Source organism: Eutrigla gurnardus (genome assembly GCF_963514095.1).
Source record: "Eutrigla gurnardus genome assembly, chromosome: 1".
Taxonomy (NCBI): domain Eukaryota; kingdom Metazoa; phylum Chordata; class Actinopteri; order Perciformes; family Triglidae; genus Eutrigla; species Eutrigla gurnardus.
The window spans coordinates 10,883,679-10,908,340 of NC_139915.1; the positions used below are offsets into that span (position 1 = coordinate 10,883,679).

A 24,662-nucleotide genomic window follows, 5' to 3' on the forward strand; every position below is an offset into this window, starting at 1 on the left:
GCTGAAAAAGCAATGGTATTCTTTTCGACTACCGTTTTAGTTTTGCTTTTTCAGGACTGCTTTTCCCTCAAGCTGTCATCTCAACAATACTTCTTACTGCACGACACGAAAAGGCTGAACAAAGACGATAGAGACATCTGTATTTGTGGTCGTTCATGTTTACATAACGGTACAGAAGTCCAGTACCATTCACAATAAAAAAAAACAATCTCAGTCTTCTTACACAACTGCAATCAGCAGAGAAACCTCAGGGGAGAACTTGAAAGAAGAGTGCATGACCCAGTTACCAAAAAGTGATATTTCCTCCAATATCTGACAAGAATCTGGAGCATACTGGAGAATGCATGAATCAAATGTATCACATGGCTCGTGTGTTCTTACAGTTACACTGAGATACACTCAAAAAACGAATCCCGCTGCTCTGAATAAACATAGGGCTCTTACATTTGGGGGAGGAGCTGGGGCTGTGGGGGATGCTCGGACCTCCCTGTGGCGTGCGCATGCCATGACAGCTGAGCGTCACCAGCCGCCAGATGATGGCGGTCTTGCCGGACCCTGCGTTACCCACGATAACGGCACCGCGGCCCTCACAGCTGCTTGTTTTTCTCAGGACCTCCTCCAGGCGCGTGAAGAGCCAATCCCGGCCGACAAAAGGCGTCTCCGCGGTGATGCCGGGGACTTCAAACAGCAGCGGTTTAAGCATGATGTCAGCTTGCTTGAATGGCACCAACCTCCCTGGACGTGGTGAGAGGAAAGAGTTCAAGCTATATATATATATATATATATATATATATATATATATATATATATATATATATATATATATATATATATATAAAAGCATACATGTTCCACACAGGTCTGCAGATGTTTTTGCACCAAGCTATATTTACACACTGATTTCACCCCCAGGAGGCAAAGCCGCTAAATACCTTTTGAGTCATCATTCGTGCGTCCAGCTATGTTGTGTTTGCGGACGGAGCTCCTGTGTCCAGCAGCCCTTTGGTTGTCCAGAAAACTCAAATCCTCCAATCGAGTGGAGCTGGTTGCTGCAAAGAGAGGGCGGGTGGGGCGCGGGGTGAGAGCGGAGACAGATGCAGGAAATGTGAAAAGATACACAAGCATACCACACAAGTGTCAAATTCACTGCTCCAGTCAATCCCTGTATCCACGGAGAATGTGAGACAGTTGCTGCACTCAATGCTCCGTGACCTTGAAGGGAGAAGAGGGAGGAAAAGAAGAAGGAAACAAAACGTCTCATCCTGTACTCTCAAGCTGAGATGAGCATGAAATGACCAAATATTTCCTTCTGTCTCCCACGTCAGGACACAAACGTTTGTGAAAATCGCTGGAAACACGTCGCCGACTTTAATGCAAAAAAGGTATCAGCTGTGACAGGATGGTGACCAAATGAGCCACATGAAAGCCAAGATGATAAATAAAATAACGGAGATGTCGTACAGAAGGGCGAGAAACAAAAAAGCATGGTTTACTCCCACACACTCCTCTCCATCCGCCTACTCACTCTTCAGAGTTTACAGGTCAGCCAGCCTTACTTTCTGCACTTCTCAAGACGTTTAGCAGAGATTTAAGCCCAGCCTGTTGAAATTGGCTTTGTGTAATATCAGCAGGTTCTTAAATTGTATGTCCAGCGAATATCCGTTTCTGCTATCACAGCATATCATTATGCAACAAAACACAAGGCCTGGACACTGAAATCTAATCCAAAACAACACTCCTGTGATAAAAATGAAGCATAAATATGAAGAGTTGACGATTCTTCAACACTGTATTGTAAAGTGCACCGGTCCATAGACGAAGTATATTAGTCCCGAGAAAACTAAACTGAAATGAGGCTGAATTTGTTGCATAACATTTTATTTATTTATTTATGTTGCCTTTTTAGTTGTTTTGGCAGATTTTGCCTTTATTTAATTATCGCCAGAAGGTACCTGGGAGATGGAACAGAGAATGATATAAAATGCAACAGAAATTGGTATTATTCCAACTCCTGAGTCTAACTAACATGCCAGATATTTGTGAATGTTACAATTTTTCTGTCCTGAATGTAGTTTAATTCACAAGCAATCATCATACTGAGGCTCCTACAGTAACATTTCATTCTTGGTCAACTGCTCGTCTCTCCTTGGGGCAGTTGCCAGGTGAAAAGATAAATAACCTCTGTTCTAGTCTAATCTTCAGCTGCTCCTACTTCCTTTTCATCTCCTTTAATACAGAAAAATATAATACAAGTGAATATTTTCTGAATATTTAGGTTTGCTCTTATTTATATTATTGGGTTCCTTCATATTATAAGGATACTTCTGCATTTAGGTGATGGAATAGTAAATATAGCATTAGTATTAAACTATATATTTCCAACAAAGAAGTCTCAAGCAACATGGAAAATATCTAACTGTCTAACTGTAAAATGATTATTATTTTAAGACTTTGTTTTCAATGGCAGGTCCACTTTGTTCATTCTTCACTGTAATATAAAAAAAAAATCCTCTGTAAAATCTGAAAGTATGGCATTGCTGCTGCCTTTAATCCCATCAGAGTGGGATTTAAAAAAAAAGGCCAGAATCACGTTGCACTTCTCTATAAAATACTGTAGATAGTGCAGGCTCTGGGCAGATGATGACCTCACATTGACTATAATCATGTGCTGTACATGTTAAATGCAGTCATTGGTAATCTCAGAGCATCTGAGGGAGCTGCAACACATCTCTGAGCTGTTACGAGCTTAAAGCATTAAAACAGCAATCCCGGTTGCAGGCCGAAGATGCCAGCAACATCCTTAAGCAATCCTTCGTCATGACAAGTCACCAAACACTCAGACGTGAACCGCACAACATGAAATGTTCATGCTCTCTTAACTGACATTTCATGGTCACTACATAGTGTCTCCCTCTCCTCTGTTCGGAACAGAGAGAGACACGCTGCGCTCGCTTTTTTTCACAATGCTGCGGTACATACAGTCCCACCATCCGTTCAACACTCAGATCTGGCAGATCTGATCGTATTCTGATATGTGCAGCATCCCTGCGTGTGTCCATCATCCTGCAGCAGCAGAGTGAGAGAGAGAGAGGTGTTAAGCTACTGAGGCCGTATTATAATTCGCGGGGCTTTTGAGAGCACATGGAACCTGCTCTGTGGAGTACCGGAGGACAATGAGGGGCTTCCTGATGCAAGACAAATCAATTACAGCGTGACCGCCGCAATTACGCTAAAAGAAAAAAAAGGTCAGGGATAAGCAAATAATAAACCCTGAAACAATGAAAACATGAAATCCCTTTCAACCGGTAGAAAGGGGCTTTTTTTAAGGGCAGGGGACGTCGAGCAAATTAACCTAATTGTCAAGCGAGAGCTGAAATGGAGAATGGAGGATTGAAAGAACATCCACAGTGAGAGGATGAAGAACAGTCTGCAGCGAAAGCGTGTGAAGGAGGTGTGGAGTGGGATGAGAACGCTTGCTGGCTAAAGACAGCCAGGCCAAATGGCTGGGTGGACCAAGGATGCAGTGAAGGAGTTCAAACAGACACCAGAACAGCTCATCCCTCCGGCCCGATGGGACCCCGTCCACAACAGCCAGTCCTACGCTCCCTGCCTGGCCCTGCCTTTATGTTCATTGCTGATGAGAGTGTGGTCGATTACCCTCCAAGCCCTTGTTGATCATTCAACACTTTAAAGGTCAACTCTGCAGCCCCGGCCAAAGCTCCCAGCATGCCTGATGGCACCGGCCCCTGATGAGCAACCCAGCTAGCAGTGATTCTACACAACCTTTTCAACCTTAATGGGATTGTTTGACATTTTATGGAAATGGTCATGTGCCACGATATTTCTTGGCTGGGATCAGCACATAACTCACCATGCAGTGAATTGCCATTTTGTATGGATTAAACAAAAAAGTACAATGACAAGTGAGCGTTGATGGAGCTGGAAAGTCAGGCTTTCCAAGCAAATAAGCATCCTGTATTTCCCAAAATACATGCAGTTGAATTTGATGATGGGTCTGCTGGGCCTGTCACATTCTAAATACCATATAAACATGGACTACACTACATATCTGCCACCCTTCCTGCCGACAGGCGGCCATCATACTGTACAACGCGTCTTTCCCAAAAGGCCCCGGTCTCAGCCCACTGGGGTGCTGAGGAAGCAGCTAACTTCTATTAACCCTGCAAACCGTCTTGGATGACGTCTTTCGTATATCTGAAAAAAAAACGTGAGATCATGAGCTACTTCAATCAACTCCATAAATTCTGATTATGAGTCTGTTAATAGGAACAGACAGTGAGGGACATAAGGTGACACGGCCTCCATCTATTCTAGATTTTAAATTATACATTGGCTTATTGAAAAAGCCTGATATCATCTGCAATTTAATGCAATTTCTCTTGATGTGCTGCTGCTGTTAATGTTGCTGTTTTGCATACACTATCTAATGTATAGGCCACAATTTAGTTATACATTATACATTTAAATTATGGGAGCATATATTTATAAACTCTCCATTCATTATACTCATTATGTGTAGCCTGTTTTTCTTCACTGTAGCCTGACAGTACAGCGGCTATGACATTTTCCACCAAGGAACAATCATTTAAAGTTAAATTTTAATACTTGTCTCTTAATGGATACCATCATTTACATGGACACCGTTCCTCCATGATCTAATCATGAATGTGGATTTTAGCGGCTACAGTGCTGTGGCTCGCTTCATCTTTATTCTGAATTTCATCAAGGGTGGCTAAATGAAAGCACCAGCTGACAGAATGAACTGGCAGGCGTTACTGTGAATCCACTCCTTAGGGAATCTCTTCTTTTGCTCCCACCACAAATGAACTGACATCTAAGGGAAGAAAAAAAGAACCTCGTGCACAAGCAAAGATCGTGACTGGGAGAGGGAGGGGGATATTTTTATGACAACTGGAGGCCTCCCAGGACATTAAACTGGTGCTGCTCACTGTGTGCATCCAGCCTCAGTGGTAAGTAGAGCACCAGCGCACCGTGCAATGAAGTTTTTAGTCCCGCATCACGGAGACGCTGCAAACCGTGCTTTCTCGGCGTCGGATGAATGGAAAATGTCAAAATCAAACATCAATTCAATCAATCTGCCATTCAGTCAATATTTATCAGTCCATTAATTAATCACCCAGGTCACAGCTGTCACATTCACACTCTCATTAACCTACTTCATCTACCAAACAATTCAAGCTTTAGCAACTCGCTCACTAGCTGGCTAATTAACACATTATGTCTTCTTTGTTTATTCTGTACAAAAATAGAAGCGCAAAAGCGACATGTTGCGTTTTTTTACGGGGGGTCATGTGTGGGATTATTTCTTGGCTGCGAGCAGTGACTTCCTGGAGTCCCCGCTCATTGACTGGCAACCTCGACGTGACAGAAAGAAGGAAAAACAATGTGTTAATTAGTGAGCTTGGGGGGATTTTGTTCCAGGCTAGCTGTTTCCCTTAGTATTCATGCTAAGCTACGCTAAGGGGCATAACCTGATATGAGAGTAGTATTGATCATTCAGCAAGCATATTTTCCCGAAATATTCCTTTAATCGCAGAATTACAGGTAAGGAGGTAAGAAAAAGCAAACGTACCTGCCACAGAATTTGGACGGGGCATCACAAGGGAGGAAAGGTTGTGTATGTGGTGCTGTGGAAGGGGTCTTTTGGGGGCTGGTGGAGTCCTGGGCTCCATGATGTCACTTCTAGGTAAGGCCTCATCTGGTCGGGTGGTCAGATTGGCCCTGATTGGCCCAGGGTGGCGGTCCTCGCTTGCATGGCCCATTACACCGGCGCCGCCCACCGGGCCCTCATCCTTAGTCAGAACCTCACTGGAGGCGCAGCGCTCCTCATTCTCAGAAGAGCTAGTGGTGGTTGCTGAGCCGCAAGAAAATATGGGTTAGGCTAAGAAAAGCAGCCACAAAAGAAAAAAAAAAAAGACACCATACTTCTAAAGAAGAACATTTAGTATTCTATTGCTTACTTGCATTTTCTAATCGGTCAAAATAGACAAAGCATTGTCCATTTTGAAAGAAATCACATTGACTCAACCAACAATAAAATACACCTAACTGATTCCTCAGCTGTTCACTCAAAACTCATCTCTCAACGAGTTGTATTGTACTCCATGCACTTTCTGCACTTTTGTATTTAACTATAAATACAAAATCTATTTAGAGAGAGAAAACGTGTCCTATTTTAAGAAAATCAGACCCATAAGCAACAAAGACAGCAGTGTCCCAGTTTTGACAGGAGGGAGCTGAAACCTTGAGGCTGCAGTGGCACAGGCAGCATAGAGAAAGTAGCTGTAGGGTAGCGGTACACATTTGACAAGGACTTAAAAGTAAGTGATCATCTAACTTCCGATCACCATTTTCGAATAAAGTGAGTGATTCCAAGTAGAGTGGATGTGCCGTTTCTTAGCAGACTTTCTTTCATGGCTAGGCTTTTGTATTTGATATGCGTCACCTTGTGTAAAAAAGAATCTAAAGTCACACACCTAATGTGGTTAGACATCATTCAAAAAACTGGCCAAGATCATCCCTCTCACCTATGATTCCACTATCTCTGCTCCCCAGGGTGGAGGTGGGGCTTTGCGAAGGAGGCCCAGGGCTGCTCCCGGTGAAAGGTCCAGGATTAGGACAAGGGGCAGGGCTGGGTACCGTGTCAGAGAGGGTCCCGCTGGGGTTGGTGCAGGTGTTGCAGTGGGGTGAAGGGAAAGGCAAAGGCTGGCCTCCAGCACCGGTGCTCAGGGTGGAAGAGGGACTCTCTGAACAGGGGGAGGCGGTGCTGCAGGTCAGAGTGGAGCTGGGACTTCCCCCCTGGGCGGAGGTATCACACTGAAAGAAGAAAATATATCGGCAAATGAGGTTAAAGTGAAATGGAGCTAAGGGGTATAGAGAGGGAGAAACTCAACCGCATCAAATTGGTGCAGGGAGAAAGAAGAGAAAGTGTTATTCTCCTACTATGAAAGTTGCGACCCTTTTTAACAGTACTCCACTCGGTGTTCGCTTTCATGCACACGGTTTTGTGTGACTGAGTATGTTTGTGTACGCACGCAGATGGGAAATGAAAGGATAATTCCAGTGATTTTCTCCCCGGCTGTCATTTTCCCAGTTTTTCCTAACGAAACGCTGGCTGTGTTCAAAACGCACTCGCTCGTTGTAGAATTGTATGATTTACTCTCCCCGCACACATTCTGCTGCCGCTGATTTCACGAAGACGAATCAAATGTGAATCTCTTTTCACAGGTGACAGGATGTACTTTAAAAAACGGGAAAATCCAATGAACACAGCATCAGACCGCCTCGACGAGGGTACTCGTTAAAATTCGATTTCAAAACCAAAATGGGAAATGACATTGGATGATGGTGTATGAAGGTTTGTGTTAATGTGTTAAAAGGACGTGCTTCGGTGTGTGTTTTAGCACCATGTGTGTGTTTTGGATTGCTACTCGGAGCAGCTGCATGGAAAAGCTCTTCAGTGAAGCAACGTAGGAGAAAAGCAATAAAACTAAGAGCCAGGCTGAAAGATGTGATCACGACTCTTAGTCAGCAGAATCATACTGATTTAGGGTCTTCTCCACTTTTCAAGACTTAAAAGAATAAATGCATGATATATAATAGTATAATAATGTGTACATCTACACAATATATTGCAACCTACCATGTAATAAATCATATTTTATGAAGCTTATTATGTTAGCCTATTAGGAGGAAATCCCCTCCTTTCACATGTTACAGATATTTTAATGTATAGTGTTTACCCTCGTTAAAGAGGAATTTTTCACTGATCTTTAATAATATTTAAATCACTGTTGATATTTAATGTATGTACCCTTTTACCAATAAACAAAGCATTAAATGAAATTTGAGAAATGTCCAGAAGAGGTTACAAATCACAGCATCTCTCAAGACACATTTATTAACAAATGTTTTCCAAAAGGAATGTTTTTATCTTATCTTCATAGTTTGATTGGATGCACGATTCGAGTCTCCTTATTACTGATGCAACGTTTCTGCAACACAGAGGCTGTAGGGAGAGACATGCAGCAGAGTTGAAACGGCTCACTGTTATTCCCTTTATACCAGAGCCTCATCTATCTTAGCCAGGACAACCCACATTCCTCACATGAGCCTCGCTATCTCTGTGAAACTGAATGAATCTGGAGCTCAGGTGGTGGAATGAGGCTGAGAAAATGGGCCAAGGCTGAGCAATGCAAAGATATAACGATGGAGAGGCATAAGCGCATGCGAGAACACACATACAGAGGGGTCAACGTGATAGGGTGGTGGAGTGTAGAAATGAGCCCTGTGGATGCAACATAAATAATCATGTTCCGAATTATATATCCATCCATTTTTCCAAAGGGGATTTGAGTGGTCAAATCACACACAGTATTTAAGAGTGTTTCCTTGCACTCAACTACATTTAAAAACCTTATGTCAGTGATATTTAAATGTAGCGACTAATATCCTGACGGCAATAAAAAGGGGCTAAGGAAGGAAAGTCATCGTTGTACACCCATCGCCTTTTTATATGACATGACACCAATCGATAGGCTGCCCTACCTTCTTTTCCCTCCTGTCCTCCATAGGAGAGCTAGCAGTGCCTGGCGTCGCTTCTCCCAATAAGAAGCATAGTCTGGTCATCAGTTCCTGGGTAGAAAGGGAGGAGCCCGGCTGGGGCTCCACGTGGACGTCTGGAAAACATACACATTCAGGACGGATTAGCAAGAAAAATGAAACCCGGCGGGCCGGTCACCATCATCTAACTGATGCTTCCGTCTCGGCTCGTGAGGTTCCCACCCAGCAGCATCGGCGGTGCGAGAAACGTGTGCGTCCGCCCGGGTCACCGCAGCCCCAGCTGCCTTGATTGCGAATGCAAAGAGTGTGGCTTTCCAGGCGCCCTGGTTGAGGCGGCAGTAAGAGGTTGTGTGAGGTTGTGAGTTTGCCCGTGCACACGCCTGCCAGGTGCTCTCGGTTAAGAGACGGGTTGTGAATTTCAATGAGCTTTGGTGTCGACTCCGGAGCAGAGAGGAGGAGTGCCTTGGCTTCGGCTTCTCTGTTGCTCCGGGAGAGATTGGCTGACACAGGCCATGTGCTGCATTCATTTATCACTCTTTAAGGCTCCCCTGGTGCTATGACCTCCAACCCCGGCTCCTCCAACGTCCACGCTCACCTCCGCTGCTCCACAGTGTTCACACCTCTGTGCTCAGCCCAGCTGAGCAACACAGTCCTCCGTCCTCACGCCTCACCTATGTGCCATTATAGGCTGAGTAACATGCATATTGAGTAGGCATACAAACGAGATGACGGGACATCGAGTATTACAGGAACAGCTCACTCCTCCTCACGAACATCTTTGCGTTTAGACATTCACATTCGTTTCGCACTCCCTCCACTGATTATTTCTCATTCTGTCGTGCTGGCTTGTTCCGTCCTTCTTAAAAAGGTACCGCATCGCATCGCTCTTACATTCAAGTTTGTTCAAACAGGAACCCTAGCTTTGAGAGGATCAAGGTCAATCTTGAGAGGCAAGCTTTGTAAAAAAAAAAAAGGGTTCAACAAAGCGCCCCAGTTCTAGCCTTTGTCAACACTCTTTTACACCTCACAGCTGGTTGAAAAGCTGCCGAAGACTCGGGTAGGAAGGGTGGATGTGTATTTCACAGTGGGGGAGTAGAGAAAACTTTGCATTTCGTCAGCAGTCCACTGAGATCCAATCTGGAGCAACATGAGGACACACTGAATGTCCAGTACTATTCATCAAACCACTCAGCAGTTGCCATTGGAAACGGGAAGCTGAGAGGTGCCTGGCAACCAGGATAGAAGATGCCTCATGAAATCTGTTGTTGCCTAAGGGTAACCCTCTGGTCAAAACCAGAAAGAAAGCTAGCTGACATGTGGGTATTCACACCATTATTGCTTTAATTGAGCCATAACTGTTCAAACAGCACGCAGGGAAGTCGGGGCAAAGACTTGGGAGAAACTGAAACAAATCCACCCTCAATAATGCAGGATTACATCAAACCATCACTGTTGCTACATTTCATGCGGAATAGAAACAACTTGATGTCATTAAAACACAACCAAACACTCACTTTCCCCCTGCGTGTCATCATCCACTCACCTCTGCCCCGTTCACTCTCACTCAGCCTCCCTGATCAATACCTGGACAAACCGACACGATGCCGAAACACACTCCCACACGCTCCTGCTCTCACCTCTGCGGTCTGTCCGGCCACGGCACGAGGCGAAGGCAAGAGGTTCGCTCGCATTAGAAGAGCCATCCACATCCTCCAGCTTCCTTACCCGTCCTTCAGCCACAGCACGGAGGGAGAAGGGAGAGAGCAGGCAGGGTGGGAGAGAGGGAGGAGATAAGGAGGGATGTGAAAGAAAGTGAGAGGGAGAGGGAGGGAGGGGGAGAGGGAGGGAGAGAGAGCGAGAGATTAAGCCTCCCCAGATGAGATCTGTGGTGCAGAATTTGAATGGTGTCCCAGGAGTATAAAGCAGTATGTACAGAGTGCGAGCCACGCATGCAAACAGTAAAATATTCACCGTACCGTGGACATTTATCTATAATATATTAACGCTGCTAATGTGCGTGTGGCAGGGACAGCGGCGGACTAATATTGATGTGTGTGGGTGTGTCTCAATTTATGCAACAACAGCCGAGGGTTCTTGGAAGCGCAGATTGTTCAGGATCATCTCAGAAGGACGAAATGTTTGCGAACACTGGAACGCACTGAATTTCTACACTCAAGGTTATTCGGTGTTGGAATCACACATGTGGATCGACGGGGAGACACTGTTTGATTAACATGCAGTTTAATATTTGATGCTGCACGGCCACCAGAGACACAAAGGACATGACAGTGTCTCTTTTTTTACTTGCAGTAATTGTCCTTGTCATGCTGGTTCAGTGTACGGGGAAAAAACAAGGCAGTGCTGCATGCAACGAAATGTAAGAGCACCTTTTTCTGAATGGATGTACTCGCTGCAGGACACTGCCACCTTGTGCTTCTTCTAAGGGGAGGCATCCCAGTGAACATGCAGTTTGTTTTCTTTTCAGACAACAATTATGAGTTTAAGGGATGACAGGTGTCACACACTTATTTTATGTAACTACATTTTAAAATAACATATTATATTTCATTCACTGTGCACATACTGTATTTTTCATACAAAACTTGTTTTTTTTTTTTTACAAAATTTGTTTTCAAAATGAATATGTCACTTTACTAAGTTTTAACTGCTGAAAGCTTATGAGTCATGAAATAGTAATGAGCCCATGCATGTATCAAAAATGTGTTTATAATAAATAATTAAATATTCAGTTTAAAAAATATAAATATAAAGCAGTTTGTATAATTTTACAATTTTTTCAATGTAGAAAATATTATTAAATGATATATATATATATATATATATATATATATATATATATATATATATATATATATATATATGTGTGTGTGTGTGTGTGTGTTTGTGTGTGTAGATTTTGAATTTATAAAAATAGTTGTCCCTGATTAAGCCTCTATGGAATATTTTATTCAGTAGATTGAAACTAATTTAATGTCTAAAAAATCCACCTACCTAATTGGGGTTCCTTGCCTTAAGTGATCTTGTTAAATCTTTTACTCTGACAATCTGTCACATGTTTTTGGGCCCTGGGGGCGCCGTTCTGTATGCTCTTGCATTCGCTGTCACATGTATGGAACAGCTGAACGCACAGAAGCTCTCTGCTAATCAAGGCAAACCCACGAAAGCCTTCTGCTATCCCCGATGCACAGCTACTTGTCATTCTCAGTTGTTCCTATTTCAACTCAACCCACCTGTGAACTTGATGCAGGACTGCGAGGGAACGATGTCCCCCTGGCGAGGGAGAAGAGGGGAGGACGGCAGAGAAATGGACGAACCCTTGGTCAGTCTCCTGAGTTTTACTGGGCTTTCACTGTAGCGGCTGTCGTGGGCCTGGAAGTTTGTGGCACGCCCGCCGCTCCCCCTCTGCAAGGTGCTGCGAGGATGCACCTCACGACCTACGCGGAGAAGAGGGAACACGGAGAGGGTGCAGAGAAAATATAGACAACGGACAGGTGTTGCAGTTAAAGAAGCGTCATGACGACAGAGTCAACGGTCCGAGTAGAGACAACAGAACAGATATAACATACTGCACAGAGGGCAACAGTGTTTCTCACATAAGGCTGTGTGAATATATATCTAGTCTTGGAGGCATATTGCTGAATGAGCTAATGGAAAGTTGGCAATGCCAGAACATCTATTTAAAGGAATGGGATCACACTCAATAAAGAGGCAACACATTATTATAGTTCGATTCAATATTTCACCATCGTTTTCATGTCCACTCTCATTGCAGCCGTTGATCCTCTCCCTGTGTATTTAAATAACCATTAAGCACGCAAACTCCCAAAGCCAGGTGATTACAGAGGCCTAATTGCCACTAATATTGGTAACACCAGACTGCAGCAGTTATCCCTGTGGAATCATTCCGTCGTTCACTTTCTCTTTCCATCAATGAGCCTGTTTTTGCTGTTAGTACCATGAAAAAAACAAGGCCTCCACCACCTAATAGTAATAATGTTGATATGCTGTTGCATAATTCCTCAAAAAAAGAAGAGAGAGAGAGAGAAGGATCACAGCCTTGAAACCACGCATGACACGCTTTGGAGAAGAAGAGATATCTCCCCTCAAATGATCAGAGCCTGTAAACATACTATATCATTTTTAATGAGACTGACACAGTTCTCTATGTTCCTCTCTGTTCCTGCTACCCAGAGCAGCGCGTTATCAAATATTAATAGGCAACATGGTTGCTCTAATACTGAGCTCTACTTGTGTTCATGTAGCTCAAACTGAGCAGCTTGAAATCTCCTCCTGACTGCAGCGAGTTGACAAGTTCTTCCTGTGAAAAATGCAAACATAAACTTAAAAGTCTTGTTTGAACAGTCGAATGCTGCACACCTTTCAGCTCGTACTTCATTGACAATGCAGCAAAAGGGTCTGTTCGCAGCAAATACGACACGTTAATAACAAGTGTGCAGATGTGTCTCATTCAGTCGTGGCCCACTCACAGAATCCCAATGAAATTCACCAGTTTTTTTTTTAGTAGGTCAGGATGTTTTGACTAACCCACTCTAACTTCTCCTGACACACTTTCAAAGCAAGCAGCGGGACACTGTGTGAAGGACAGAACACACTGATGAATTAGGCTAATTGAAATGGCTCTACTTAAATCACCCAAGAGAAGAGAACCTCAATATTCCCATCAAATCATTCAAGACCTAACGTGTACAACGTGGGATAAATGTCCTATACATATTTGTGACATAAAAAATACATACTCCAGATAACACAAACTGCGATAACAATTAAGATACAAGCCCAAAGGTGCAATGTGACCTTATTATTTGAGCTGAAATGCCACGGTTTTGTTCCACACGTAGATTCAGTGGTTTTGCTCTTACCTGGATGTCTCTGGTTCTTTTTCTCTCCTCCTCGTTTCCCTCCTCCCTCTTTCTTGTTTCCAAACATTGCTCTGAACATAGCTGCGCTGTTGCTTCACTCTGCTGCCCGTGGAAGATTAAGCAACATGTTCATTTGCATTAGGAACACATTATTTCAGGCAACATTACCCCCCGTTGTTAGTTTAACTGCTCGAGAAGAAGCACATTTAATTGGTGCTTTCTGAGACTATGCTAATGAGGCATTACTTTAATCATTCGTACACATTAAGGTGGCCACAAGTGAAACATGAGCGACTCAACTCACCTGCTTGCTTTAAGTCTTCTTTGACGCCTGCATGTCTCCACATAAGTCCACGCGCAGCTGATGGGAGGCCATCTAAACTCGCGGAGTCTAGTTAAGAAGTGCTGCACCTCCTCAGTCAGTGTGGTGGAAGAGAGCCGGGCGCGCGCATTGTGCACGTGCATGTTTTCCTTCTACATTTGTACCCCGAACGATTCAACGTTCAATGTTTTGTTCTTTGAAATTACTATGGGCTATTTCAAATCATGTATGAGTCTCCTGCTGCAATGACATCACCATAATAATAATAATAATAATAATAATAATAATAATAATAATAATAATAATAATAATAATAATATGCTGACTTCTATATTTTCCATCGTTAGCTGAAATTGATGTGGCATATAATGTTATTACATTTCACTCACTGTTAAAGAAGATATATGTGTCTGTGTACTTTAGGGAAATCGATTTCAAAAAGCTTTTCCCTTTGAAACATTTCACAAGTGTAATTTTCTTAAAACAGCATCCAACCAATTAACATCGTTTAATCGTGGGTTATTATGACCATGTACCTCCAGAGCGAAAACTAATCCTGCGCACTTTGTAATTTACATTCAAAAAGAGTCATGGTGAACTGCAAACAGCAGGGGGCGACAACGTAAAGTAAAGTTCCCTCTTTGTCCTCAGGGGGGCGACAATGAGCCACGCCGGTAGCTTATTTAGGCTGGAAGCTGCCGGTTGCTCAGTCCTTTCCCCCGACGCCGCTGCTCTCACCGCATGTGAGGAGCGACACATCGCTTCTTCAGTATTAGAAGTTGTAATGCAAAACAACCTGAGCCGGTCGATCGTCTGGACCGACATGGGCTTTTGTAAGTATATTTATACATCTATCGTTGTTATGTGAAACCGACGTAAGGGTTAGCGCAGAGTTAGTTTTTGTCAGTGGACACGTGTAAGTTGGCCTCTGCCATTTTGTGTCCTGTAGCTAGATAGCTGCTGCCAGTGCAGTATTGCTAGTCCACTTCATAATAGTTAAATGAGGGGAGTTGGGTACTCTTACAGGATGCCAAGCTATTGTAAGTGGTAGCGGGGCAAATGAGAACACATTGTAACAGCATACGGTTAGGTAGTTTAGCATAGCACCGGAAATAGCTAATGCTATCTATGCTAGTTCGCGTTAACAGCACATGAACGTTTGTAGCCAACAGTAAATGTCCCAATCATTAGGGTCATCGGAGGGTAAGCAGAGTTAACTGAGAAATATGTTTTATTGTGTCACCTTTTTAAAGTGCACAGTGTCAACAGATTGGATTTAAGAGAGGAAGTTCTGCCCAATAAGTTCCGTTCTGCATTTCCCCCCTCAGCGAATCGCATGCCATTTGGTGGACACCTGTATGAGCCAGATGGAGGATGATGGCTGGGTTTTGCACAATCCCCCACTGATGACTGTGCTGTTGCAGCACCACAATCTGCCATGGCAGTATAATTACTTGAGAAAATGGGTCCGAGAGAGAAGCTCCGACGAGAGGACAGCTGCCATCTGGATGAAGTTGTTTGCGGTAAAGATTTTTTTTTTTCATTTATTTATTTTAACTTTTGTGGGGACGCATGCTTTTCCCGATGAAGCCTGTTAACCTAGTAACAAGCTGCATCTTTGACAGCCTGGGCTCTCTGGTGTGAGACATCCTGGGTTTTAATATAACAGATGCAATATTAAATGTCCCTGCGCTTTCTGCTCGCCCTTTCCATGGCGTCTCGGATTGAATAGGGGACAATAAACCAAACATTTGATACTAAGTGTAGCTCCCATTTATCATTTCAACTGCTCATATACAACACACTATTTATAAGGAGCTGTGTGTAATGTTTTCCACTTTTACAGCCTGGAGGGACATGAAACCGGAGAGATGATGTTGCAGCAGCTGAAGCGGGCATTTGGTCTTCTTGGTCAGAACTCTGCAGGTGAGCTGGTGACGTCGTCTTCAGTTGGGGTGGACTTCAATTTGCATCCACTGATAGACCCGAAGCACACTTTTTTGGCTTCTGGGTTTGCATAGAGATGCTAAACTAAATCTTCCTTGCGCTTTCTGACTGCTACATTCTATAGCAACACGGATTGAGTTGAGGAATACATGTGAGCTTGCTGTGACTGTTAATGTGACTGGATATTTTCTTCGTTTGCTGGCAGCTTAAGAATGCATAATGCCATTTGCTTGCCATGTGTTGATATCTGACACTTGTTTCGAAAGATTTTCTTTTAACATTCCTGTACAGCTTTCTCAATGGATTTTCAATTTCTTGCAGGCGATGACTGCAAACATCTGCTGGAGATCGGATCGTTTTGGACACCCCCCCCCCCCCCCCCCCTAGATGCCATTAAAACGCAATGTCCTTAAACGTTTGTCATATTTAGCTTGCTATAGCCAATCCCCTACAACTGGTATGCCAGCTGCATGTATTTTGAACATGATACACCCAGGCAGTATGACTCGGCATGCAATGTGAAGCAGATGTCTTTATTATAAAGACGGGATTGAGAACTATTTGACAAATGAATGTAAATGTCTTGTTACTGAATACTGCTGATTTATTGATGCATTTGCTGTTTCAATTCTGTTTTAAATTTGTCAAATATTCCTAATAAAATAAAGGTTAATTGGAAACATTTGTGTATTTTTAACTTATTAGATTAGAACCCTGTAATGCACTTGTTACAATGACCAGTTTCAGATATGGAATCTTACTTTCAGCTCCCCTTCACTAAGATCACACTTGTAGCCACCTTTAAGTATCTCAGACTCGAAGACTGTAGATGTTTAAATGTGCTACTGTTCCATTGACAAATCAGTATTTTAGACGTTTTCTATTCAAACACATTTATTGCATAATTCAAATGTAAAAATTAAAATTGCCAGTGAAGACAGGCCAATACAAATTACACCTTGAACACAAACAGGAAGGATTTCAGAAAAGGTGTGGGTCTGAGCTTCTGTCGAAGCAAGTCTTGGTGAAGATTTAAAATTTAAAAACGTTCATATAAGCTTCGCCTGCTCGTAAAATGCCACATCCTGTGTCTGATGGACAAGGCAAACTAATTTAAACACTGGGGGCTGTTTCAGGAAGAAACGGTGCACACCTGAGCGTAAAGCTTAAAATCGCTCCCCAGTGCCTTTCTTGTCTCCTACAAAACAACAAGATACAACAAACTCATCCAGTAAAATGCAACCTATGCTTGACTTAATCATCCAGTGCTGTTTTGACCTGATGTAAGGAAACCAGAAGAGAACAACGAGGTCCCTCCACGACCTGGTCTAGGAGGGGCGCCCATCAAAGTAAAAGGTGGTGTATCAGCCTTGGGAGGGTCAGATACTACTCATCAGTCTTTTCCTCGCCTTGGTAATGTCGGTATTCTGGTTTGAGCTCCCAGGTATTCTTGTGTGTTCCTTTCACATTGTAGATGCCGATATCGCGCAATATTTCTTTCAAGTAAATCTGGGAGAAGAAAAAGATAAAATATGACAAAAAATGTATACGATACCCTCGTTATCTGTGAATCAAAGCACTATAAACTGCATATTAACAATTCTAACAGGAAAAAATAACCAAAGACTTAAAATGCCTTGGTTGAAATACAGTAGGCCACCGTCTTAAATATGTTCTAATATATTCTAATATCCAACTCTGTTGGATTGTGGTAAAACATAAAATCAGGCACATTAATTGTAGTTGTTCTCTGCTGTGAAGGAATATTGATCCGGACCAGGACCGACAAACAACCCATGACCTGATTGAGTCTAAATGACCCAGATTCAATTTCAGTTAGTATAACGCACAGAAATCAGTCAGCGTAAACAGAGTTTTATAAGCAAAGCCCTCATGCTGCCCTCTAGTCTTACCACAGGCTGTTTGGTGATATCCACCAGGTCTTTGATGTTGTAGTATTGGTGCTTCTCAAATGCAGAAAACAACATGTCCAACACCTGCTGTTTGTCTGCTCTTGCTCTCTTGCCTTCCTCCTTCTTTTTCCTGTCATACTCGAGCTGCAGCAAAAAGGGGAAATGTGGAAGGATGAGAATTTAATCATTGGTTATGAACAAGCAACGATATTTCCTTGCACTTTTAAATGTATGGCAAATACATGGCCAGATGCAACTATAAACTGTTGTATGCACAGGCTACATCTTGTGTTAAACATGCAGAAAAAAACTTAAGATGAATCAAACAAGACAATTCTGTGTAGAATATGCGTCTTACATTGTAAGTATGGTTGGACACAGGTTTGTAGTTGCTGGTGACGGCTTTGTCCAACTGTTGGGACAGCCTGACTGGCTTGGCCAACTCTTCAATTTGTAACCTGTGGGGACAATGACAATAACTTTACCTGCCAAGTTCAATGCGTGACATGCACTTTGTGTGTGTGTGTGTGTGTGTGTACTGACTAACCGTAAATTAAAGAAACACATGATTTGCAATAGCTCTGCAATTAATGCTATGTTACTTAATTATCTGGGACAAGGTCCACAAATTAGCTATGGCTAGAAGTGCTACATAGTACACAGATTTCACTTTATTTAAATATAATAATCCCTACATGTATACCGGTAGTCAAATAAATAAATACAAATCAAATCTGTATTAAACATTTCATTTAAAAATTGATGGACCTTTGAATCTTTAATTATTAAAATGTTTAATATGTGTATATTTATCATTATAATCTATGTTGACAGTGCAAAAGAAATGCAGGTTATTAACATACTAACTTATGTGTACACACAATTTGGAAAAATACTCACCTCTTCAGCCTCATATAGCTTTCACTAACAGCAGGTCTGCACTCTGCTCTCTGCACGACCACTCCCTCCAAGGCTATTTTATCTGAAAGAGAAATTATTTGATTAGAAACCTCAACTTGCATTTTAGTGCGTGTTTACTTCATACGTGAGAAAGGACGACCAGTTCCATGTGTGTAAGAGAGAAAGGAAATTAAAGGAGACACAGAATGACTGAAACAGAGTTTGTTTCTTCTATTTATGGGAATCTAGTTCAGTCCAGGCTGTCTGTCTCCTACAGCTGAAAGAAAGAGGTCAGAGCAATCAAAGGTTTCTGAAACCCACACACACACACACACACACACACACACACACACACACACACACACACACACACACACACACACACACACACACACACACACACACACACACACACACACACACACACACACACACACACACACACACACACACACACACACACACACACACACACACACACACACTTTTAATCATTGTTATTGCCAATAACTAAACAACATATGTTCATATGGTAATAAATGTGTATACCCAGGGAGTATGCAAATGAACTACTCATAAATCAGCTGTAGCTCTGGCCTTCCAGGTGTAGGGGTAAGTAAGGACCACGACTGTTTGTCTCATAAACCACAGATTTATAAGTTTCACCAATGGAAAGAAACATATGAGAGTTATTCCAATCTACACATTTTGAAGGTAAAAAAAAAAAAAATAATCCCCAACTCATGATCAACACGTAAGTGAAAACAACACTTGATCACAGGACAGATGGCTCATTTACATGTAGTTTTGAGGGAAGCTTGCTAATGTACACAGAACAAATCTAAACCAACATTTAGAAACAACACAATGTCACAACTGGATGAGCATTAAAACCACCAGCACATAGCAATCTGCTCAAACGCAGCGTCGACCAGTCTGACCACACACTCTCCTTACCATCCTCCAGTCAAGATGGTGCAAACCAAGTGCAGAATTGTTACAGTTATGCTCAAAAAGAGAAGAGGCCCCTACACCTGCTTCAGGACAAAACTGTGCTCTACATGAGGGTCTACGGTTTCTTACCAATACATCCATCTTCCAAAGCATGTATATGGGTTACTATTGTGATACGACAAATGCCATTTATTAATCAAAACAGACACTCAAGTCAACAGTTCTTGTCATTCCCAGTGGTGCAACGTTGTCACTCGCTGGCGAAACGGAGGACTCACCTGGACCTGCCCCCGCCCCCGAAACTGAGCTGCTGCCATCAGATCTTTCTTCTGACTGGCCTACAGGAAGGGAGGGAGGGATGGTAAACATGAAAATACAGGGGATGGAAGACGGAGGGCATCGAACAACATGAACCACACCCAGGGTTTAGTCGCACACGGAAATATTTAATCACACACAGCTTCTCGGTGTCATCTCGGAGGAGTACACGCGTGTGCACACATGAGCAAAGCAAGCATGCCCTCACACAAAGTGCGCATGGATATGCTATCCCACCACAAATACACATCCATGACCAGGCTGCACAAATACTGAACTTGAAACAGAATGTTTTCAGATGGAAAAAACTGAATGCTACCAAAGTATTTTTGCAGTTTAAAATAGGTAAATAGTAAACACTTAACTACAACTTAAAAAACACACCAGTAATGACCTCCCTCTCCTATTTTCCTGTCTGTTAATCTACTGAATGTCACATGTTGTGATGCCTTTTCATTAACGTCGTCTTAGCATTTGCCTTATTAGGCAAGTCTCTGTTGAAAAATATGTATGATATCAAGTTGAACTTAAAATAAACAAAAAATAAACATGTGCAGCCCTAAAATATACACACACACACACACAAACACACACCCATCCCAATAGATATGCTGTCCACTAAGTAAGCACAGAAGCACAAGCTCATCAGCACCCATAGCAACAAAACACCTACAATACAGTCACAGGGCAGACAACGCTGGTGAAATTCAAACCAAACCAAAGAAACCCATGCACAAATTAAATCAACTCCAACTGCAGCAACGACGTGTGTTGATCGATCTAGTCTATGTTAAATTGATTCCAAAAAGGGGGCCATTGTGCCTGATCATATACCTGATCTGCTTAAATGATTGGCGGTGGACTGAAACGGTCAAACCACAAACAAATGACTGACAGGCGAACACTGAAATGAAAATCCCCTTACACACAGAAACAGAAACACAAAGCAGACTGGATGAAGACACATTTTGAACAGACCAGCTCTCTTCAGTTTTCCATTGAGTGTTCACTTATCCACTATGAACAGTACAATTCTTATATGTACTCTGTTAGGACTGTGGGCAACCTCACACTCTAGGAAATATCTGTTGAGATTTCACAACACACAGAGACAAGCAGGGCAGGCAAGGGGAAAGCTGTGCATCAAGACAGCAAGCTGCACAAAGAGTAGCAAGATGGGAGCCTCCACCACCTGATCACCAGGAACTTACCATTGGACTCCTGTACAATAGTACAATACAGATATTTCACATTACAGAAAAGAGAGTTACTCAAGGAAACCACTCAGCATCCTCCAGCTGGGCTCAAAAATGAAATCCGAAATTCACCTGACGAAGTCTCTGTGAAGACCGCCAAAGTCTGACCTCCCACTGACTGCATGGTGAACGGATGGTCGCGAGGTGCAGACACCGTCTTATCCTCGATACCCTCAATCACAGTCAGCTCTTCGTTCAGAGTGAAAGACACCTGTAAAGAGCAGCGTAATTATGCACAATCCAGATTGCAACAAAAAGGAACAAACAGGACAAAGATGATATTTAGTCCTGATAAATTGATTCATGTTTCCCCAATACTGACTGTGGTGGATAACTACCTGATGTTTTGTACTTCTATCAAATATCACTTACCTCTGCTTTTCCTTGGTTTCCTTTCCTTGAAGATAAACATAGTAGAATTCCAATTAATTCGTTGGCAAATATAACAGGGTAGTAAATTCCATTTGCATAAGTAAAATTAGTAGAACATAAATACACTTCTTGTATAACCATGTTATTCACCACTATCGTTTTATCCTCATCAGCACACATTATATTTCAATTGTCTCTCTTCCCATTCTAAATATAAAGTCACGTTTAGTGCAAAGACTAAATCACTTGAATTAAACAAAATAAAAAATTGGATTTCCTGTATTTTATTGATGCTCAGTTGTTTCACATACTTGCATATTCGGAGTTTCCCGACATCGCCTCTGCCACTCGCTTTTGCCCATTGCTGAGAGAGGTATTTGGGTACCTGGAGGGAGAAGCATGGGTGTATTGTATGAGTATATGTACTGCTTTCATACCTCAACGGTGGACCATTTTGGTATTAACATAGATGCAGGAGCTACCCCTTTTATTTGCGGTCAAGAATTAATCTTATCAATAGGTGTGCAGTTTAATAGAGCTAGCTATTAGTTAGCTAGTTAATGAACTCCGCCAGCGTTAGCTACAAGGCACAGTTTCATTCGATTGTAGCGCTAACGTAAGATGCTAGGCTATATGAGTGTTAGCATTGGCTCCGTTTAACTTAATACATTATCCTATAGTCCAACGAACTAGCGTTTTCTGAAAATGGGTTCACGCACCTTTACAAGCCACACACCCGTGTTCTGCTTGGCACCGGTTAAGTCCACTTCTGTTTTCTCCGACATGTTTTTAAAATGATGCTTCTGGTAGCTTAAGAGCGAAACACCCACACGCATGCGTAGAAGACGTAGGAAGTATGGCGGCTCTGAAGGTCCATATGACATCAACATCCTTCACGTTCTGCCAATATGGGCAATATCTCTCAAACCACAGATATAGTGATGTTAAAAATGATTACTGCATGGATTACAAAATAACATATACGTTTAATGGGCTCAAAAAAAATTATACAAAAGCAGTTTATTGGACAAATTGAAGAGTGCAAAGCTACAGAGTTCATACAACATAACAATCCATTTTACAGCCATCTATTCAGTACAAAATGTTTTTCAAAAATCAATTACTGTACATCCATGTAGAAAAAAATGTAATTTATGTGAGTAATTCCTTCATTTTTTCCAGGAGACTAATACAGTGTCTCCTGGAAAAAAATGCAAAACTCCACTGGCTGCTTAATAACAACTTTTGCTAAAATATTTGCTGTAGCATTGCACCCAATCAGTCACACAAATCCCATAAATGGATACGTCTTTATAGACCGTTAAGTCCATGTTCTATAAAAAGCTGTATGAAAATGTCCCCAGTCTGACGGTTAGGAGGTCGGCCTGTTCAGACAAGTTTCTTACATTTTCACAATTTCTTACAGGAACATACGGTCCCTACTATGGGAGAATCGTGTGTTCAGTTCCTGAGATTTCTTCAGCAGCCGCTCCTTCTGCGCTTCATCAAAGCGGTTTACTTGCAGGTCTTCTTCCCGATCAAATGGTCGCCTCTCCACTGGTATATCAGCCTTCTCCTTTGCTTTTTCCTTCATCTTCTTTGAGTGCATGTTCACCAGAGACTCAGCACGCTTAGACTCCTGGTGACAGGCAGTGAGCCGACAAATATAAGTCTATGTCTTATCATGGGAACATCTAGGACAAAATACATGATGAGGTAATACCACTTACGTTATACTTAGACACTTTCTTTGCCATTTCCAGTTCTTTCTGGGAGACTTGTGGGACAATTTCTTCCTCTGGCTCACCCTTGTTCTTTTTCTCAATGCGTTCCTATTAATCAAGAATAAACCCATGAAATACAAGGAAGGAATATATAAGATATTTACAGAGATTACCAATACAACTTATAAAGATAAATTATTTGTCATTAAATACCCTGATCTTGCGCTCCCTGTCTTCCGGTGTATCTGTCCAAATGGAGCGATCCTTGTTCGCTGGACCCGACTTCTTCTTGAAGGTCCGCGCCCCTAAGCCAATGTGCTGCAGTTCTGGTGGGAGTTCTGTCATCCATGTTTCTCTGGCCAGCACCTCAGGCTCGTTCTGTTCACATGCAAATACACACAGGAACCAATTCAGACAGCGGAGGAGGAAAACTTCAGGTTTCAGGTCAATCTGTAAACATAACTGCAGAGTTGGTGGGACTCACATCTCCTGTTAGCTTATCTTTCATCTTTCGTGCTCTGCGCTCAAAGTCCAGAGCCACAGAGTCTTCAACAGGTCCTTTGGATGGCATTGGTCCAATGACTTCCTCATCCTCTTCGTTGCTGCTTGAGGACTCAGCCTGGTAGCCAGGGGGTAGCGCAGGCCCCGGGAAATCCTCTCCGTCTTCACCGTCATTATCCTCATCATCGTTTTCATATGCCGCTCTCCGAAACCCAGGAGGTAAAGCTGGTCCCAGCACAGGCGGCCTGAAGGAATATAATGGAGTTACAGTTTCCACCATTACCTATTTATCCACACAAATAAATCATTTTACTCGCCTTTCCGGTGAACTCTGTTGTTTCCTGAATCCTGGTGGTAGAGCTGGTCCAAAGAAACCATCGTCCTCCTTCCCTTGTCCAGTGTTCGCCACCCTGTTAGAAGACAAGTTGACGTTTTGTTCGTCGAGGCATTTGTTTTTCTGTGTATTTTTAGTGCATTAATGAGCGTACTTCTCTGCTGCTGTATGTCTTGTTTTTGCTCTTTTGGCCACCACCTCTTGTTCGCTGTCATCCGAGGAGTCGGACGCTTCTCCTCGTTGATATCCGGGGGGCAAAGCAGGCCCAGAGACTAGCACGGAAACAAAGATTAAAGCACAAAAAGAGCACCCTAATCACAACCGTACTGGTTAATACGGCATTCAATTCAACTGGATCTTATACTTACACCCTTCATCGTGTTCAGAGTCTTCATCGCTCTCCGCATTTCTAAACATCGGAGGTAAAGCGGGTCCCATTAGTTCATCAGACGACATATCTGACACGGATGAAATGCACTGCAATTTCTATCAAGGTAAAAAAGAAAAGAAAAAACTACTGCAGAAACAACAGGAACCCCGAATTAACCGATGACCTTTCACCCAGGAAGTAAACAATGAGGCTTCCGTAATTAGTGTCAAGCTTCAGATACTAAAA

At 42.6% G+C, this 24,662-nt stretch overlaps 3 protein-coding genes and 1 long non-coding RNA gene across 5 annotated transcripts in view; 1 reads left to right on the forward strand and 3 right to left on the reverse strand.

Moving 5' to 3' along the window:
* LOC311016696 (protein TANC1-like) overlaps positions 1-13,611 on the reverse strand; it is a 30,301-nt gene extending 16,690 nt beyond the window's left edge. The window contains exons 1-8 of the mRNA XM_084014578.1: positions 13,506-13,611; positions 11,856-12,059; positions 10,242-10,334; positions 8,590-8,720; positions 6,570-6,858; positions 5,615-5,896; positions 933-1,049; positions 445-735 (exon numbers count right to left, since the gene is read on the reverse strand). Of these exons, the coding sequence (XP_083870704.1) occupies positions 445-735; positions 933-1,049; positions 5,615-5,896; positions 6,570-6,858; positions 8,590-8,720; positions 10,242-10,334; positions 11,856-12,059; positions 13,506-13,584 (1,486 nt within the window). The 5' untranslated portion in view covers positions 13,585-13,611. The remainder of the gene's footprint in view (positions 1-444; positions 736-932; positions 1,050-5,614; positions 5,897-6,569; positions 6,859-8,589; positions 8,721-10,241; positions 10,335-11,855; positions 12,060-13,505) is intronic.
* Positions 13,612-14,538: 927 nt separating this feature from the next.
* On the forward strand, positions 14,539-16,454 carry LOC311016902. Its single transcript, XR_014597550.1, has 4 exons — positions 14,539-14,660; positions 15,156-15,350; positions 15,674-15,753; positions 16,096-16,454. It is a non-coding gene; the product is annotated as an uncharacterized lncRNA (long non-coding RNA).
* Positions 16,152-22,332, reverse strand: gtf2f2a (general transcription factor IIF, polypeptide 2a). 2 transcript variants are annotated; one of them, XM_084014867.1, is made up of 9 exons: positions 22,207-22,332; positions 21,799-21,872; positions 21,488-21,512; positions 21,188-21,326; positions 19,820-19,879; positions 18,588-18,669; positions 18,046-18,145; positions 17,688-17,831; positions 16,152-17,283 (listed from the first exon to the last, which is right to left on the reverse strand). In XM_084014867.1, exons 1-9 carry the CDS (start codon positions 22,321-22,323, stop codon positions 17,161-17,163), a joined length of 864 nt encoding a protein of 287 aa, XP_083870993.1. In that variant the 5' UTR covers positions 22,324-22,332; the 3' UTR covers positions 16,152-17,160. The 2 variants fall into 2 exon arrangements, with proteins under 2 accessions (XP_083870993.1, XP_083870994.1); XM_084014868.1 differs by lacking the exon at positions 19,820-19,879.
* A 121-nt stretch (positions 22,333-22,453) lies between these two features.
* Positions 22,454-24,599, reverse strand: gpalpp1 (GPALPP motifs containing 1). Its single transcript, XM_084014831.1, has 7 exons — positions 24,415-24,599; positions 24,201-24,318; positions 24,030-24,122; positions 23,696-23,957; positions 23,425-23,589; positions 23,218-23,319; positions 22,454-23,126 (listed from the first exon to the last, which is right to left on the reverse strand). The coding sequence occupies exons 1-7, from the start codon at positions 24,500-24,502 to the stop codon at positions 22,908-22,910; spliced, it is 1,047 nt and encodes a 348-aa protein (XP_083870957.1). The 5' UTR covers positions 24,503-24,599; the 3' UTR covers positions 22,454-22,907.
* Between the last annotated feature and the right edge of the window lie 63 nt (positions 24,600-24,662).

What these genes read in the sequence shown, in the direction of transcription:
- gtf2f2a (XM_084014867.1), bottom strand. Translation starts at nt 22,323, where the DNA reads ATGCGTGTGGGTGTTTCGCTCTTAAGCTACCAGAAGCATCATTTTAAA. An exon ending in GGGAAACTCCGAATATGCAA is followed by an intron (nt 21,513 to 21,798) that starts GTATGTGAAACA and finishes TTTATCTTCAAG; the next exon opens with GAAAGGAAACCAAGGAAAAG. An exon ending in GGGGGCGGGGGCAGGTCCAG is followed by an intron (nt 18,670 to 19,819) that starts GTGAGTCCTCCG and finishes TTTCTCTTTCAG; the next exon opens with ATAAAATAGCCTTGGAGGGA.
- gpalpp1 (XM_084014831.1), bottom strand. Translation starts at nt 24,502, where the DNA reads ATGTCGTCTGATGAACTAATGGGACCCGCTTTACCTCCGATGTTTAGA. An exon ending in CAACAGAGTTCACCGGAAAG is followed by an intron (nt 23,958 to 24,029) that starts GCGAGTAAAATG and finishes ATATTCCTTCAG; the next exon opens with GCCGCCTGTGCTGGGACCAG. An exon ending in ACAGGGAGCGCAAGATCAGG is followed by an intron (nt 23,320 to 23,424) that starts GTATTTAATGAC and finishes CTTGATTAATAG; the next exon opens with GAACGCATTGAGAAAAAGAA.